Source organism: Apodemus sylvaticus, chromosome 14, assembly GCF_947179515.1.
Source record: "Apodemus sylvaticus chromosome 14, mApoSyl1.1, whole genome shotgun sequence".
Taxonomy (NCBI): Eukaryota; Metazoa; Chordata; class Mammalia; order Rodentia; family Muridae; genus Apodemus; species Apodemus sylvaticus.
Window position 1 is genome coordinate 1544441 of NC_067485.1, and position 18233 is coordinate 1562673.

An 18233-nucleotide genomic window follows, 5' to 3' on the forward strand; every position below is an offset into this window, starting at 1 on the left:
CCACAGGGTCTGTCCTCGAGGGTGTGTGGCCGAGGACTGGAGGCCCAGCCAGCCTGCCCTGGCTTGGGGAGTGCTTCTGGACACCCCCCCTCCGCCCCCGGGGCAGCTGGCCGGGAATCTTAGGTGGAGTTCGCCAAGGTGCTAAGTCGGATTTCCTCCTGGGCCGGCCTGCTGTGTGTTTGTGAGGCTTGCCTGGCTGAGTCCCCAGGGCCCTTGCTAACACTGTGCCTGGAACCGGCCAGGAGTTCCACCCTGCCAGTTTCCCACTTCCTTCTTAGCTCTGCTTTGCAGCTCTGTCTAGGTGCTTGCGGGAAGGGGGGAACCTTCGCCTGGCAGCTTCCCAAAACTGCGTTTTGGGGATCAGTTGAAAGTGATTTAGACAGCGGAAACCTGTGCCTCCGGGCCTCTAGGATCCAGGACCTCTAAGCCTGAGGTCCACTCATCTGTGTGTCCAGTCATCTGTGCCAAGCTGTGCCCTGCCGGGGTCCCCACCTGCTCCGGCCTATTGACTGTCCATACATCCGCTTGGACTCTCGACCTACCGACCACCCACACTAGGCGACCAACCACACCCTCCTGCCAGAATACTATAGGGACCCCACAGGATCGCTGACATGCGGAGTCCCCCTGCTTTAGGGCTTCGGTTCTTCAAGCTCCTGCACCACCAATGCTGGACCACCCACGGCTTCACGCTGTGAGGGATGCGGGAAGCCGCCTGGCTTGCTGGCTGGTGGCAGATAATGCGCCCCCCCACTGGCTTGAGCTCAGGAGTTTCCGTTGCTACTGCCAGAGCATAATTCCATTAGCTTTTCTTCTTTTTTAGGGCAGATGCTCTGTCCTGCCAAGGGGGAGGGAGAGCAGGGATAAGCTTTGTGGCCCTTTTCCGGGAGTTGCCAGCCACCGGAAGTACAAAGAAGTCCTCATTTGGGGCTCACAGTGTCTGCAGTTTGTCCGCAAGGTAAGGCTAAGCTCATTTGTTGGTCCATCTTGTTGCAGGAAGAAAAGGAAAAGCCCAGGAGTTGCACCTTGCCTAGCATCGGATGATCAGCTGCCTACTGAGTGCCAAACCTATCCCTGGACTGATTCTGACATATCCCAAAACCTGGGTGTACCCCCAAATACCCAAGAGGTTATTCTGTCAACAGTTCTTAGTTTGACTAATCCAAAGCCTGCTCCTTGGGGAGTGGAGTGGGGTTAGAGGCCTCCAAAGACTGGAAAAGCCCATTTCTTATTGTTTCCATCAGTGGGAGTGTATCACTGGGGGTTGGGGCACTGATTTCTGCCCATGCAAACACAGCTCCCATATGCCCCAGCAGCAAAGTGCTAGTGACCATGGCCCTGGAACACAGATTCAAGTTACCTCAAATGCTGTGTTCTAATATGGTAACAGGTTCATGAGGTTCTTATAGTAATGGAACAAAGAAAGTAATAAAATACTCGTGTGTGTGTGTGTGAGAGAGAGGCAGAGAGAGAGAGAGAGAAAGAGAGAGAGAGAGAGAGAGAGAAAGAGAGAGAGACACACACACACACACACACACACAGAGAGAGAGAGAGAGAGAGAGAGAGAGAGAGAGAGAGAGAGAATGATCTGGCGGTTTTCTGAATGGATAGTTCCTATATTGGTCCTGCAAGCGCATGTGGGCAGGTACTAGCCTGACACTTCAGTGTGCCAGTCTCAATGCCAGGAGCTATATACACATAAAATTTTATAGCTAGGACCCCCTTGTCTTTACATATAGCTGTCATTTAACACACTGTTACCTACACAGCTGTACCTATCTATCACAGACCAGAGAAGGGGAGAAAAGGGTACTAAATAAATAAATCTAATTGAGCATATTTCAGAGTGTGTAAACCACATATATTAAATTTGAGGAAAGAGGTTTCAATTAAAATCAAATGTTTATTCATTTCCTTTTACTTAAGAAACACAAAGTTACGGCATAAATCTTTATTTATATTTACTAAATCAGTAATTTAAAAAGTTAAGGCATCAGTACCAGGCCAAAGATAAAAATCCCATTTCTTTAACATCATAGCACACAACCTCTGGGTAGTTATAAAAATTAGCATTTTAAACATAATACCATATATTGAGTTATAATTATTGAGTCCTAGTTATAACTTTTATCTAAAATAATTTAATAGTAATGAACATAATTCCAAGGAAGAAGGAAAACAGTAAGATCCCAATGCCAGTGAGGAAAGTGCAGTGGCTGCCACTTGACTCTGAGGTATTCTGGAGTTTAAAGGTGGAAGGCTGTGTGTCTGGTTCAGTTTTGTTATCTTTCACATAATGGGCAAGTCACTCATATAAGACCACGGAATCACACAGGAGGGAAGACGCCCAGTTAATAATAGTTACATTATGACAAGTTACAATATGATACAATTACAGTTGTTCTGAAGACCCAATCTGGGGCAGACAATGTAGAACCATGATAACATGCTAGGCTGTTAAGATTATACTAAAGCAATAATTTAATACACAAGTTTGCAAACAAATGTTCACCGTGCCCCAAACATGAACTTACATAGCCAGGGCTAGCAGCTCATCAATATCTAATTTAATGGGACGTCCACATCCTACTCTTTCTCTGTATTGCTTATGTTTTCATTGTCAACATCTGAGCTAAATGTCTTCCACAAAAACTTCTCGTTTGCTTTCCAAAGGGAGGCTTCCAGCTCATCTTTCCTTCTGGAGGCTGTGGTGCGGGGTGCTTTGGTACACAGTGTCTCTATCACTGCCAAGTCAGTGAGTTTGTTGAGACTGTCATCGTTCTGCTCATTCAAGATGTCCCAGAAATCTTTTGGCTTCTGCTTTGCTTTTGCCACAGGTCCTGAAAGAACATTCTTTGGCAGCTGTGTGGGACCTTCCCTGTGGCTTTTAAAGAGGTCGGCAAGAATAGAGGTGTCACCAAGTAAGCCTTCTACAGGAGTGTTTCCTGACACTGGATTTTCTACCCTTTCATTTCTCAACTTGAAAAGTGGACTGTTTCTTGAACTGCATGCTCCTATGAGTTCCCACTGATGTCCTGGGGAATTTTCTAGCTCTGTTCCCAGGGCTTCAGACTTGCTGTTTGGACAGAAGACTGTTATGGTATCCTTGGGTGTGTGGTCCTTTCTCTCACTGTGAATCTCTTGAGTAAAGCTGACAGGTGATTTCTTAATCTCTATAGAACTAGAAAATGTGTCTTCTCTATGGGAACCATGATTCTGAAATCCAACTGATTTTCTTTCACATATTTTTGGGTTGTAAACTTGAGACATTTTGTTGGTGGAATCATTACATGGTAAAGTATTATCATTTGAGAGCCTTTCTTTTAAAAGAGGTTCTTTTTCTTTAGATTTATTCCTCACCCTCTCTTCTTCCTTGTGGACAGATTTTATCAATTCTGAAGCAGAATCCACGAAGAACTCCTTCACCTCTGGGTGCTGAAGGCTGTAGAAGTCTCTGAGCATCCTCTGTCGCTCTGCAGATGTGGCCCTAGTAACTTGTTCAGCAAACTCCTTTACAGGCAGCTTATAGTAAGAGGCCATTTCTTCAAACTGCTTTCTAAAGATAGGACGGATAAAGTCAGTGATCATTTTTTATTGTATTTACATTTTATTTTTAAAGAGTTCATCAGGAAGCCACTGAAATGGCTCAACAAGGTACAAGTGACAAGCTGTGTTCACTCCCTGGAGCCTATGTAATGGAGGAAAGAGGGTCAACTACACAAGTTGTCCTCTGGCCTCTACACACACTTTGTGGTGCATGTGCCTGCACTCACTGCAATGGATTTAAGAATGTTTAATGTGCTCATTAGCAGTGACAGGAAACACAAAGGTAAAGCAATGTGCCTCCTCCCTCTGGATCATCAGCTTAACTTCATCCTAGGAGAATATGCCTCTTCCCCAATGCTACTAGAAATGGTCTTTGAGCTCGTTAAATCATCAGCTTTTTAGGTAACTCTGATTTATACTATTACATATTTCCTGGGAATTATGAGAGTCCACCAGACTATTCTTCCAGTTAGCCAATTTATGACTAACATGAGAACCATCATTTATACAATCTGTATTTGAGAATCTATATAGCCATCAAGTCCCATAGAATAACATTGTTAAAGAATGGCTTTGGTAAATGGAAAATTCTAGAAAAATTAAAGTTTCCCTTCCCTTTCTTTCACAGTATAGTAAAACATTTGTTGACATTTTGTTGAGCTTAAAAGAAAGCTCTGTAAGTGTAGTTCTTTGTTCCTGTTGAATCACCTTTAGTGCAGACAGCAAATCTTAGAAGCCAGATACTACTTTCTAAGCATGGTAGTGTGCAACTGCAAACCTAAATCTTAAGAGGCAAGAGGATGGAAAGTTTAAGACAGTATGGGTTATATAGAGTGACCCTGTTTCAAAAGCAAAGAAAGCAAATAAGCAAAAAGAGTAAGATGTTATTTGAAGAGGTGAACTGCCATCCTTGAATAAGATACTAACAAACACTTCAATATGTACACACACAAATGGGCCTTCTGGAACCCTGGTAAAGTGGAGGTAGAAAATTTAGGTTCCTTGAGCCACAGGCTGCTGCTTTTCACAGGGAAAGATTTGAAGTCTGAATTGTACCTACTCCCTAAGCCACACTGAAGTTCAATGTTTGAGTATTAGCAAAAGGACCTACAGGATTAATGTAAGGTCATGGGAAGAACATGGAATCCCCCAGGTTAAGTCTTCCTAGGGTAAGAGAAAGAACTCGCACAATGGTATTTTTAAAGTCCCAGTTTTGAGCCAGGGTTGGCAGAACACGCGTGTAATCCCAACACTGAATGTGAAGGCAGGATTGATTTTCAATCATCCTCAGCTACATGGTATATTTGAGGCCAGTCTGGGCATTACCAGACCCTGTCTTATCCTCATCCCCACTAACAAAAAAAAAAAAAAAAAAAAAAAAGATATATATTTTTTTTTGTTGATGCTGTGTTTGGGCTTTAAGTTGTGAGAGCTCAGTGTCTGTACATTTGTCTTTAGATAAAAATCAAAGTCAGTGCTGCAGCACATGTTAAAGACCCCACTGTTTTTATACAACAGGTCTACCAGTTTTTACAAAGTCATGTTTTGTCCAAGCACCACTGTACAAACTACACAATAGCAAGACAGTCCCAGTTCCCTGCTTCACGAAGTTCTGTCTTGCTAAGGGAGTCAAAGCAATATAATCAGTGTAGAGTCTCATATGAAGGGGTAAAATTCAGCTCTACAGGCACTCACAGTAGGTACCTAAGAATTTGCTGGTAGGCAAAGAGGGTAGGGAGAGGTTCTCTCTACTGTCACTTCAATCTGTCAGGTAAGGATGAGCCAAGAACCATTCAAGAACTAATTGTCATGGGATCTAGAACACACCAGGAACAGGTGAAAAAACAGAACTGGTCAGCAATCACATGTCTTCATTGGCTGATTTTAAGGCTGAATATTCTCCTACATATAAAATCCTTAGGGTAAAACAATGTTTTTTAAAATGTATATTTGTAGGAGCATTAAGACCACTACTTTGTGTGATGTCCTGTTCACTTGTCTTTGCTTCCCAGGCCAGGTAACAGTGTCTTGTGGTTGTAGTGGCAGCCTAAGATGAGTGCCCACATTCTTTTGTGGCTGAGAGGTGTGCTGCAGCTTCTAGGGCTCACTCATGTCTTGTCATAGGTTCCACACCTGATCAACAGTCCTATCCACCTACAACAATGTATTTCACTCCACCACTAAACCACCCCCCTACCCCAATTTCTATCCTGGGGACTTCCAGTGTTCTTGCTGGAACACAAGAATGTTCTTAAATGGTTCCAGTGCCATGTCAGATGAAGTAAGACAATGTTACTATTCTGTACTTACCCATCACAAATCCATTTCTAGGACCCAGGAAGTATTTATACTTATTTTACAAAGATTTAGTAACCAGTGGGGTATTAGATAATGTCTTTAATTTATCCAAGATTTGGTGATATCTCAGAAGATGCCAAAGTAATTTTATCTCTTGTGCTAAGACAACACATAACCTCATTTGTGACCCTGGAGCAGGCCACCCCTGGGAAGAGTGATGCTTCAACACTATTTAACCCAAGAAGCCTTTGAATGAGTTATGCCTATGGCTGTCCTCTTACAGAATGGGTTTTGGCCTTCCCACTAATTTTCCTAATTCTGGGACATCAATATAATTTTCTTTAAGAATTCAAGGGAATGCAAAGTATAACAGAAACATAAGCTAACTACTTTTATGAGAAAAAATAGTAGAGAAGCTTTAAGAAAAGGGAAAATAGAAAACAAGTTAGGAATTCATTAGCATGTCTATCAGAAGTCATGATGACTAAATTTCAAAGCACTTTTCTGCATGGGAAGGAGCTGGACTATATCTGATATCACCGTGTCACTGCCTTGCTTTCTGAGGCTAGATGTGCTGAAAGCCCTAGAAGTTTATCACTTAGCTACTACAAGGTACAGCCTCAACTCTGACAGTGATGGCAGCAGGAAGGGATGAGAAAAGCATGAAAAAGTAGGAAGAAATCACTGCTATATCTGCTTCCTTTTGAACAGACACCACTATAGGAACCAAGACCTACGCTTCTTTAAAGACTAGGGAAATGTAGTCAGTCTTCTAGAAGAACCACTAACAACAATAAAAAGTATTCCCTGTAGAAACTGCTATTGCCAGGCAAGCCTGCCAGGCAGCATAGTGCTGCCTCGTGCCAGCTCTCTAGGTTACTGTGGAGCTTGCTACTCCTTTCCCAGGCAGCCCAGGAACCAACTGTAAGTAAAAGCAGGTATCATTTCCAATGTCCATAGAGGTCATGAGAACCAGGCTGGCTGTGCCACCTCACCATCTCTTGACATCATTCTTGGTAACATTAATAGCTGTATGTATGTGGAGATCCCAGTGGCTCACTCACTTCTGCACCTGGCCTCTGGGGACTGCCTCAAAACTATGTTTGTCCCATACTTCTACATCTCTGTGATCCCAGAACTTTGCAATTAAGACAAGAGATTCATATTACTATCCTGGACTATTCTAGCAAATCCCAGGCCAGTCTGAGCTCAAACCATTTGCTTTTATTTTTTTTAAATATAAAAGTTCCAGTTTTCTGAAGTTTGGATGTGAGGTATAATTATACAGTACATATTTTACTATGCATCTGTATTTCTTTTGAGAATTGGCCTGAAGTCTAGACACAGACAAGCATACCTGCGGATTCCTTTGGGTGTTTCTCCAATGATGAAGGTAGTGTAGTTAGTACAATATACATCTTTCTTTTTCTGGACTACAGGATGGCATACGTACAGAGGAGAGGAAATGCCTCCATCACTTGGTGGTTGATCTTTCTCTGTAGGTGACACTATGTTTACCTTCACCTTATTTTTGTATGCCTGAAAAAAAGAAGGAAGTATAACCTAAGCCTGAAAAAACAGTTTTGGATTGATATGACAAAGAATGTCACACTTATTTTCCAGACACTTTTTATAGTGAAACAGGTCACATTATCCAACTGAAGCAACTACTGGAGGATGTTAGTGTAGGCAATTAGAAGGACAGAACACAGAAAGATGTGGTACTGTCTACTGTCAAGGCTGTATAACACACAGGCTGATCACTACTATCCTAAAATGATGACCAATGATTAAATGAATGAAGCTCAGAATTGGTCTGTCGAAGCCAGGTGTGGTTGTGCAGACCTGTAATCTCAGCAATTTGGAGGTAGAGGTGGGTGGATCAGGCACTAAGGGTTATTCTGAACAACATAGGGCTACTAGGCCAACATGAGCTACCTGAGACCCAATCTCAGCAAATAAGACAGGACTAAAGAGACAGCTCAGTAGAAGAGATTCTTACATAAGGCCCTTTAAGTAGATACCACAAGGCAGGAGAGAACCAATATAAGAGACTTGTCCTCTGACCTACATATGTATGTTATAGCAAACATGCATGCTCCATAAATAAGTAATATTTAAAAATAAAACCAAAAATTGTTCACCTAGTTTTATATATTTTTTCTAAAAATTATGATGCATGCAATTTGTGTTTAATTTTACACAAGCATGTAAACTAGAAAAATAAACTGTTATATAACAAAAAGGAAAACCAGTTTTTAAAGTCCTACTTGCAACCTCTGTTAGGCTAAAGCATATTCAATATTTTAAAAATATTGTTTATAGTTTGTAAGCTATAAAGAAAACCAAACTTACTTTACAATAATTTTATGGCTGTTTGTTTGTGAATTGACATAAAATAGTGGGTAAGGAAAAATGTTATATGCATCTAATCTCAATGATAAGTGTGATCAGGTGGAAAGTTCTATTCCATCCCCAAAATAAAAATAATAGATACAAATTTACAACAACAATAAAAACCTATTTAAGTGAGAAAAATCAAGCCTTCTAGGTTCTGAAACCAAAGAAATGACAAAGCAATGAGTGTGAGCCCAGCAGCCACAGGTCAGCACTCGTTCACAGCCTGACAACCCGTAAATGGAGCTGGGCGATAGACAAGATTTAATACCCTGGAAAAAAAAAAAAAAACCAAAGGAACAGGCTGGGAAGACAGCTTCATGGGCAAAATGTTTATAGCACAAGCATAGAGATCTGTATTGAGAGCTGGCAAGGGGTGAGGTGAGGTACTTGCTGCAAAGTCTGATGACCTAATTTTGATTCCCAGAAACCACTTGTGGATGGAAAGAACTAATTTCTGAAAACTGCTCTCTGACCACTGTGGCACTAGCACATTTGCACACATGATTCTTAACTAAAGAAAACACATGAATAGTTCTATTAATAACAAAAGATCCAAGTGTGATCCACAGAACTCCTCAAAGCTGGGTACTGTGGAGCACACTTGTGATCTTGATGCTGGGGAGAAAGCAGGAAGATCTTGGGGCTCACCATGCCAAGGATGACAAGACACTTATGTGCACAGATACCCATGCCCATATGAGAAATATACACAAAGCAGCAGCAGCAGCAGCACTGCTGAAGATGTAGCACAATCGTAAAATGCTGGTCCAAAACACACAAGGCCTTAGGTTCCATACCCAGCACTCCCCTTCCCACACCAAGGACTGCTGATTTAAAATTTTAAAGCTAGGCAAGCCTAAACAGGTATACAGAAAAGAAGCAGGGGCTACCTTCTTACTCTAGGCAGAAAGAATGACTAGAGACAAAACAGAATGGCCAGTGGGTGACAACTGGAAAATCTGATTTTGTACATCCTGGGTGGTAAGAAAAGCTATGCTGAAAAATCACATAAAAAAGTAGCCAAGAACCACTGAAAACCAGAGTCCAATGAAGTGCAAATACCAGAATAGTATAGGAAGGCTTGTGACTCAGTGGGGAAAAGAATTCAGAAACTCATAGAACACTAAAGAACCACCACTGTTAAGCTACAATTGAAGCCAATATGAGAACTCTATTGCAGGTTGACAATGAATAGGATGATCTGAAGAACACTTTCAAAGAACTTAGGGGGAAAGATTAAACAACCAAACAAAAACTAACAAACAAGCAAACAAAAGAAACCCTGCAAGGCATTGTATAAGCACACTTGAAACAGACCAAATACAAACATTAAGAAAAAGTTTAATACAAAATAGAAACAATACATGGGTTAGACAGTTGGTAAACAGATCTGCAATGATAATTGATAAACTAGGAGAATAAAATTATTTAGAATGTAGTACAGGTATTGAAGGGAGAACACACAGAAAACATACTTTGAAATTCAAGGAAAGAACAAGAGAAAATGGGAGATAATGCAACCAGAGGGCAAAAAAATAAAGAAAACTTCCAATTTAAAAAAGGAGAAAAAAGTTTTATTAGGAAAAATGAAAATAAATGTCCTCCTTTAGATTACAGATAAGGAAAAATTCTAAAACTTACTGGAGACAGAGGGGGAGGGGAGAGAGAGAGAGAGGGAGAGAGAGAGAAAGAGAGAGAAAGTAAAAAAGAATCAGCAAACGTAACACTTCAAATTGGCGCTACCGGACAGAACAGGGCAATGTATTCAGCATGCACACAAGGCAGCACCACCTATTATCACATACTAGCCCAACTACAGCTTGACAATTGCCAAAGCCAGGCCCTGTAGTACATGCCTGTACTCCCAGATACTTGAGAAGCTGAAGCAGGATCGTGATTTCAACATCAGTATGCAGCTGAGCTACAAACACACTAAGGTATATACTGAAGCCGTATCTTTCCAGAAAGAGACCATATCGAAACTATGTATATTCAGCCCCTTTTCTTGTATTACACTTATAACTTAACTTACATCGACACCCTCTCCAACTCCTTAAAGCAACTGTATACAAACCATTTCTACTAAAGATAACCAGAAGTCTTCAGAAGCAACAGTGATGCACATGGACAAACATTGGTAGGCAGACAGTTGATAGCAGTCAGTAATACTGGAGGCTGCTTTGTTAAGTTCATGGAGTTTTTAACATCAGGTTTTTAAATTGTCTGAAAACATCAATAAAGAGAGGAAAAACTGATCTTTAAGATAAAGATCCAAAAGAGATGTTATGTACTTATTTCCATTAGAAACAAGATGAGGGCTACAAGTTACTGACAGATTCTGCTCCCTAGAAATGATTATTCATTATTTTAAGAGATGAGAATGTTACTATGAGTAAAAGAAAATAAGTTGCAAGACCAACTGAGCCACCCAAGAACTCTTCCTTCCTCTTCCGCTGTGATTTCTGAAGCCATGGACAGATGGCGCCTGGTAATGGTTCTTTTCAATTGTTTATCCAATTGCTCTTTCTGACATTACAAAGCTCACATTTTATACATATCTAAAGAACCAGTTTTATAAATCCTTCAGGAATTCAGCCTTTGCAAACACAGATGCTGGACATATGGGTCATTAGATTTTTGTGACATATTCTACAATTTCTTAAAAGGAGAAAAATCATTTTTCCTCACATGAATTTACATCCTATCTTTTATTATGTTTAAAAAGACATCATTGCAGATTGCTACTTAGCACAAAAACTTACCATTTTATTGAAATTAGGTTGCAAAACATAAATTTGTATTTAGCCCAACTGTATTAAGATTTTGGGAATATATGTGCTGTCACAGTTATACTGAATTATAAGTATGGAATTGAAGTAGTGAATTATATTCTGATTGATGTTTAACAAGTTACCATGGTATTACTGGCTTGAAACAACATAAACTTCTGACCTTACATTTCTGTAGGTGTGTTTGACACGGGTCTCAGCTACAATCAAAGTGCTGGCAGAGTTATGTTCCTTTTTCTGAGGCTCTATGGGACAATTCATTTCCATACTTTCCTAACTCCCAGGTGCAGACCACAGTCCTTGTCTCCCTTTAACACTTCTTTCAGGGTTACACCATACTGTGAGTACAGCCAGGGAAGATTCTTCTTTTGAGAATGAATGTGAATATACTAAACCCAGTGAGATACTCACAGGATAGGATTCTGGTCAGTTAGCTAGTGTCCTTAATAGTATCCATCTAGTTAATTCAACAAGGTCAGCTTGATTCAACCTGAATTGCACTTATAACCTTAATTCTCTGTCGGCAGGTAAGGTAACATTAATGAGCTCCAGAGTCTGGCCATGGCTGGAATCTCAGGGCTTAGGAAATGTTTTCTTATTAAGGGTCCTTTGCAGTATCCACTGATCCTATTGAAGGTTCTGGAACCACAGAGAATGGTACTTTTGAGCCTTACGAAGCTCCATTTGCAAGGTGTGTATGTGAGTATCCGCACATCTCTCAGACAGAAGAGCCTGGGACATTTTATCATTGTCTTACAGTATATGTAAACAGAAAGAATTATGAACTGCTGGTTTACACAGCTCCATTTACATAATTTTAAAAATCCATATTACTTTTGGGGGAAAAAGTCCATATTAATTTATAAACATCTTGGTGCTCTTGTTATAGAGGTGGCTTCACTGTTTTATCACAAAGTAGTATAGTGAACTCTTCTTAAAAGCTGAGATGGGCAAATAATGCCTGTGAAGCTTCAAATGCACTGATAATATGTGGTGTACTGGCTAGTTTTGTGTGTCAACTTGACACAGGCTGGAGTTATCACAGAGAAAGGAGCTTTAGTTGGGGAAGTACCTCCATTAGATCCAGCTGTGGGGCATTTTCTCAATTAGTGATCAAGTGGGGAGGGCCCCTTGTGGGTGGTACCACCTTTGGGCTGGTGCTCTTGGGTTCTATAAGACAGGCTGAGCAAGCCAGGGGAAACAAGACAGTAAAAAACATCCCTTCATGGCTTCTGCATCAGCTCCTGCTTCCTGATCTGCTCGAGTTCCAGTCCTGACTTCCTTTAGTGATGAACTGCAATGTGGAAGTGTAAGCTCAATAAACCCTTTCCTCCTGAACTTGCTTCTTGGTCATGATGTTTTTGCAGGAATAGAAACCCTGACTAAGATATGTGGCCAGGACAGAACAATTTCAGATTATATGAGCTGAAAGTATGGAGTCCTGACAATGTGATAACACTAAGCCCCTAGAACAAAGTAGATTAGGAAGCACTTTTCTTCTCTGGGAGAGTAGGACAGGCAAACAACTGGATCATGGTGTTAAAACTGGATGGAAAATTTTGCAATTAAAAGGTGAAGGAAGAAAGCAAAAGCCTTTTTCTGCAGAGCCATAATTATCCCCCTTTCTACTGATGAGTGAATTGGTTGAGACATTGTTTTAATATGTAGCCCAGGCTGGCCTTGAACTCATTATGTAAGACCCACACTGGTCTTAAACTCAAATTTTCTTGCCTGTTTCCTATGTGCTGGAATGACAGACATGAACCTGGCATCTCTAATATTTTCTCTAAATTTTTTTTTTTTTTACAGTTTATATATGAAATCCTCCTACAGGGGTATGTGTTTGAACATTTGGTCTCCGGCTGGTGACACTGTCTTAGGAAGCTGTGGAACCTTTGGAATGTAGGCTTTGCTGACAGACATAGACTATTAGGGTTTGCCTTAAGGTTTACAGCCTGGCCCTGCTTTTGATCCCCCTCTTCCTGATTTGCCACACACTTCTGCTGCCAGGAACTCTAACATGCCTCCTCACCATGACAATTGAGGCTCTGAGCCAAAATCTGTCCCCTGTGAAGTTGCTTCTGTCATGTATTTTGTCACAGTGACAATAAAGTAACTAATGCAGCTGCTTAAAAATATCAAGAATAGGGGACTGGAGAGAGAGCTCAGCAGTCAAGAGTACTTGTTGCTCTTGAAGAGGACCTTGGTCTGATTCCCAGCACCCACAAGGTGGCTCACAACCATCCATAACTCCAGTTTGAGGAGATTTAATACCATTTTCTGACCTCTGTGTGCACATACATGCATGTAAAACACTCATACACAGAATCATTATCACCATCATCATCATCATCATCATCATCATCTTGACTTGAAGCTGGGTATGATGGTATAGATTTATAGTTCCAGCACTCAGGAATAGAGAGGTAGGAGGGCTCTGAATCTGAGGCCAGCCTGAGCTATGCAACAAAATCTTGTCTCAAAAGAAAAAAGAAAATGAAATCATCTCAAAAGAAAAACTAATAAAAACATTTTCATTATTGAAGTACTCTCTCAAGGTGAAGGCAGTAACATACTAATGGTTTTGAAGCTGCCATTACGTATACATTCTGAGTTCTAAATATGGTTATAGTAAAAATGAGAAAGGAGTTATGAAAGTAAGACCCTTGTTTAAGACTCATTGAATAGGAGAATTTCTGCTAAACTCTTTTTTTTGTTGTTGTTGGTTTTTTCGAGACAGGGTTTCTCTGTGTAGCCCTGGCTGTCCTGGAACTCACTCTGCAGACCAGGCTGGCCTTGAACTAAGAAATCCACCTGCCTCTGCCTCCCAAGTGCTAGGATTAAAGGCGTGTGCGACGACCACCACCTGGCTTCTGCTAAACTCTTATTTTAGAAAACATTAAACTTCCAACAGTCAGTCACTTGGTAATTTCTAGTTGAGGACCAATCCCATAAGTTATGCAGCACTGTTAGGTATGTTCCTATACTATCTGTGTTAAAAAGAACAAATTTAACTTTTAGAATCTTTGTTAAAAAATAAAACTTACTACACAAATTTAAGAAATGCATCAATCATTCCTCAATATAAACATAAAGTTAAATAAAACAGATGAAATGATGTACTGAATAAAAACCAGGAGGTTACTCATAAGGTGAACTTACTAGAATACAGTAAAGTAATAATTCTAATAAGCACTAAGTAACATCCCTTCCTTCTTTGGACTGTAGAGTCTACATGGAACAGTCAGTTGGAAGTGGGAAAATAAGGGAAAACTCCTGTCCATTTAGACTTTTAGATTAAAACAGAAAGGTAAACAGGCTAAGCTAATTATGTGGACCTTAGTCTTTCTTATATCACTAAAACTTTAAATACAGTGTGTTGTCTTTACAAAAATAACTGCTATTAAAATTAAACTTCAGTATATAAAAAGTATAAAAGTATAAAAGTTAATCTATATAAAACACTTCTACAAAGGACAACTGTTCTGATGTAGGTTGGCAATGTCAGTCTTCCAATCTACCAATGATCAAACACTAAATCTGGAAATTGCTAACTTCAAAAACTCCATAAATAATTGTTTTGCAATAGCTTTGATAAAGCTATTGAATCACTGTTGACTTTTCTGATTTACCTATAAAATGTGCTTCAAAATATAAAACTGCTATTTAAAGCTGGATAGTTCAGGGAATATTAATAAAAAACCAAACCCTCCTTTTATTAACGTTAATTAAAATGAAATATAAATTTGGAGGTAAGCTGCTAAAGAAAGGCCCTTACATAGAAATGAGAATTTGACAAGGAAAGGCCCTTATTGCCACATCCTGTAACAAATGGATCAAGAGTTTAAAACCCAGGAGAGTGAAGAACTGTTTTTTTTTTTTTTCTGTTTTGTTTTGTTTTTTCTTCTTTTTTTTTCTTTTTAAAACACAAGGTTTTTCAGTGTAGTTGTAGGAGGCCTTAGAACTAATGATGCAGTCCAAGCTGGCCTTGAACTTGGGCACTTTTGCTTAGGCCTTGAGGTTATAAAAGCTTGCCGCCATGAAGCCAATTTTTGAAGATAATCATGAAGAGTCTTGTGGTTTAAAAGAAAATGGCCCCTATAAGCCCATAGGGAGAGTACTACTGGGAGGTGTGGCCTTGTTTGAGGAAGTGTCCCTGGGGTTGGGCTTTGGGGTTTCTCTCTTCCTACTGCCTGCAGATCCACTGTGAGAACACTTAGCTACCCTCTTCAGCACCATGTCTACCTGAATGCCTCCATGCTACCCACTGTGACAATAGTGGACTAAACCTCTGAACTGTAAGCCAGCCCTAATTAAATGTTTTCCCTTACAAGAGTTGCTGTGGTCATGGGTGTTTCTTCACAGCAATAAAACTCAACCTAAGACAAGCCTCTAGTTTCTATTTCACAGAAAAGGTATTATGGATAATCTCTCTTGGGATTAATTCTGGAACTACATCCATAACGAGCACACAGTATCTCCCCAGCTTACCTCATCCTATACATTGCAGAGGAAGGTTGTTCACAGTGGTGCACAGACATGATAGCCGTCTGTGGCAGACTACCAGGATCTAGTGAAATCTTTGACTAGGCAGATGAGGAATGGATCTGGCTAAGGAGCTGGTTCCTTTTAGAGCACACAAGTGGATATATCAGCCATACTAATAGCCAACGTGGTTAGGTTTGATCAGTAATGGGAAACGAACTAAGGGGAGATTGTCAGAGGCAGTGGAAAGTCATGATGATAGAAGGCTAAACTCAGAATGCTGGTTCTAAAATGAACTGAGGGCCTGCCTATGTCAGTAAAGTCTGTGGCCTACAGCTTGTTCCCAAGGCTAAACAGTTCTAAGCACATTCTAAGGTCACCATCATGTGTGGCCCTGCCCCTCCATCATACTGATCACACCAAGAATGCCATGAAGAATACAAATCAAGTGTTCTTTCAGTTTCTGTTTTCATCAAGCCTTAAACTATGAAGTCTGAAGCAGCAATGTTTTGTTTACACATCTGTTCAAACAAAAGACTTAAAAAGAGATCTCTTTGGTTAAGCGCCAAACTGTAAGCACACACAAAGGCATAAATTCGCTTATCTTTGCAATGCAGAGCTGGGAGTGCTCTCAAAACAGACAGAACAGTGAAAGAAAGTCCATGCGAGTGGCAGCTGGATCTAAAGTGATAAAACTGTTTTACGATCTTTGTGCAATAGTGAAAAATACTCAAATTAATTATGCAAGGTTATCATAATGTAGGGTCTCTGTATTGAACAAAAACCTAAGGCTAAAAGCTACTTCTGAACCTTAAACCATTGTCTAGGGAAAAAAAATTGGTGACAGGATTGAACCCAAGTATATACCAAAGCCACATTTTCTGCATGTTTAAAACTGACAGTCAGGCCTGAAAACACAAACATGTTGTGAGTGGAAGAGGGGACTGAGTTTGGCAACTCTAGCTCCTTTCCTCCCAGAAGGTACAATAGCTGCAATCTAAAGCAACTTTATTTTGTGTGTTGGTTTTATGACAGGATTTCTCACTTTGTGTCCTAGGCTAGCCTAAAAGTCAGCACACAGCATAGGATGGTATTGAACTTACAATTCTGCTTGAGAGTCTGGAGTGCTGGTACTATATAGATGTGCATCTCCATACCCAGCCTGTAGTAAGGAACTTTACAGAACTTGACTGGCGGATGGCTCAGAAGACAGAGGTGCTTGCTATCAAACCCAATGACCTGAGTTCAATCCCCAGTCCCCACATGGTGGATGTAGAAAACTGATTCCTTCAAGCTCCATGTACATGTAATGTGCACGTGACACACACACACTCACATACACACACACACAGATACATGCACACACACACACACACAGGGGTAGGATAAACACACACTAAATAAATGAAGGGGTAGGTAAAACACACACTAAATAAATGAAGAAGAAGAAGAAGAAGAAGAAGAAGAAGAAGAAGAAGAAGAAGAAGAAGAAGAAGAAGAAGAGGAAGAGGAAGAGGAAGAGGAAGAGGAAGAGGAAGAGGAAGAAGAAGAAGAAGAAGAAGAAGAAGAAGAAGAAGAAGAAGAAGAAGAAGAAGAAGAAGAAGAAGAAGAAGAAAATAAAATAATAAAAAAATTAATAATAATTCCACAGAACTGTGGGAGACAGAGGATAAAGTCACATTGCCACTCCATACACAGGCAGGGCCATCTCTTCCTTACTCAATTCTCTGCATGCTCTTTTATTAAGCAGGCTTACTTTGCCAGCACTATGACCAACAATGATGTATAACAAGCACACATACTACTCAAACCTGATTAATCCTTCTGCATTGTCTGGCACTGATACCACTTTAATTTGAGCAGCTGAGTTGGAGGAGTTTTACTGTAAAAATGGTAGTAGGGATCTACTTTATACTGTATTTTAATTGGTATTATCAGTAACAAGCATTTGTTGAATGCCCACTCTCTTGCTGTTGCTAAGTGGTGGTGGTCATGTTTGGAAGTGTATGTTATAGTCTTTATCCTCAAGTCTTGTAACATACATAAAGAACACAGACACATGAGGTCAAGTTACAGTAAATTCACATCACATCAGCAATGATGATCTGCATTGAAAAACGTGAAATGGAAGGTCATCTAGAAAATTAAGTCTGGTTGGAGGCGTGGAGTTACACACAAATCTGGGAGTATTTCTATGTTTAAGCAAAGCAAAGAGTTTTCCCTCTGGTCTCACACTACAGTCCACACGAAGGGTTCTGTTCTCAGTGTGCAGGGATTTCAGCACTAGAAAGCAGCATGAACATACACTTGGTATCCTCTAATTTAATTCTGGCACCATCTATCCAAGACTAGCGATTTCCTGACTCCAGATGCCAAGTGTGAGTCTCACTTTAGTACAGCTAGCTGTGCTTGTTAGAGTAGCTCACAAAACTTAAGAGAGCACTAGCTTTTGCTCACTAGTTTATTACTCAGGATATTCCACATACTGAAGCAATATGCAGAGGCAAACTTGTGGGGGGTGTGGTATGGAGTGCCCATGCCTACCCTGGGTGTGCCACACTATAGTAACCTCCACATGCTCAGCTATTCAGAAGATCAAAAAACATTCTCCTTGGGTTTTATGGGTATTTTACTGCACAGGCATAATTACTAGCAGGCTGAATGGGGGAAATCAACAAGGCCTATCTGCCCCATTGTTCTTCATAGCCTCTTCCT

The 18233-nt window shown here is 40.4% G+C and overlaps 1 protein-coding gene across 9 annotated transcripts in view; it reads right to left on the minus strand.

Moving 5' to 3' along the window:
- Positions 1-1889: 1889 nt before the first annotated feature.
- The window catches only part of Ercc6l2 (ERCC excision repair 6 like 2), a 127714-nt gene continuing 111370 nt past the window's right edge, over positions 1890-18233 (minus strand). For 8 of the 9 annotated variants that reach the window (XM_052157653.1, XM_052157651.1, XM_052157652.1 and 5 more), the window contains 2 exons: positions 7202-7383; positions 1890-3556 (listed from right to left, as the gene is read on the minus strand). In XM_052157653.1, the coding sequence (XP_052013613.1) occupies positions 2587-3556; positions 7202-7383 (1152 nt within the window). In that variant the 3' untranslated portion in view covers positions 1890-2586. The remainder of the gene's footprint in view (positions 3557-7201; positions 7384-18233) is intronic. The other variant, XM_052157660.1, reaches the window with a different exon arrangement.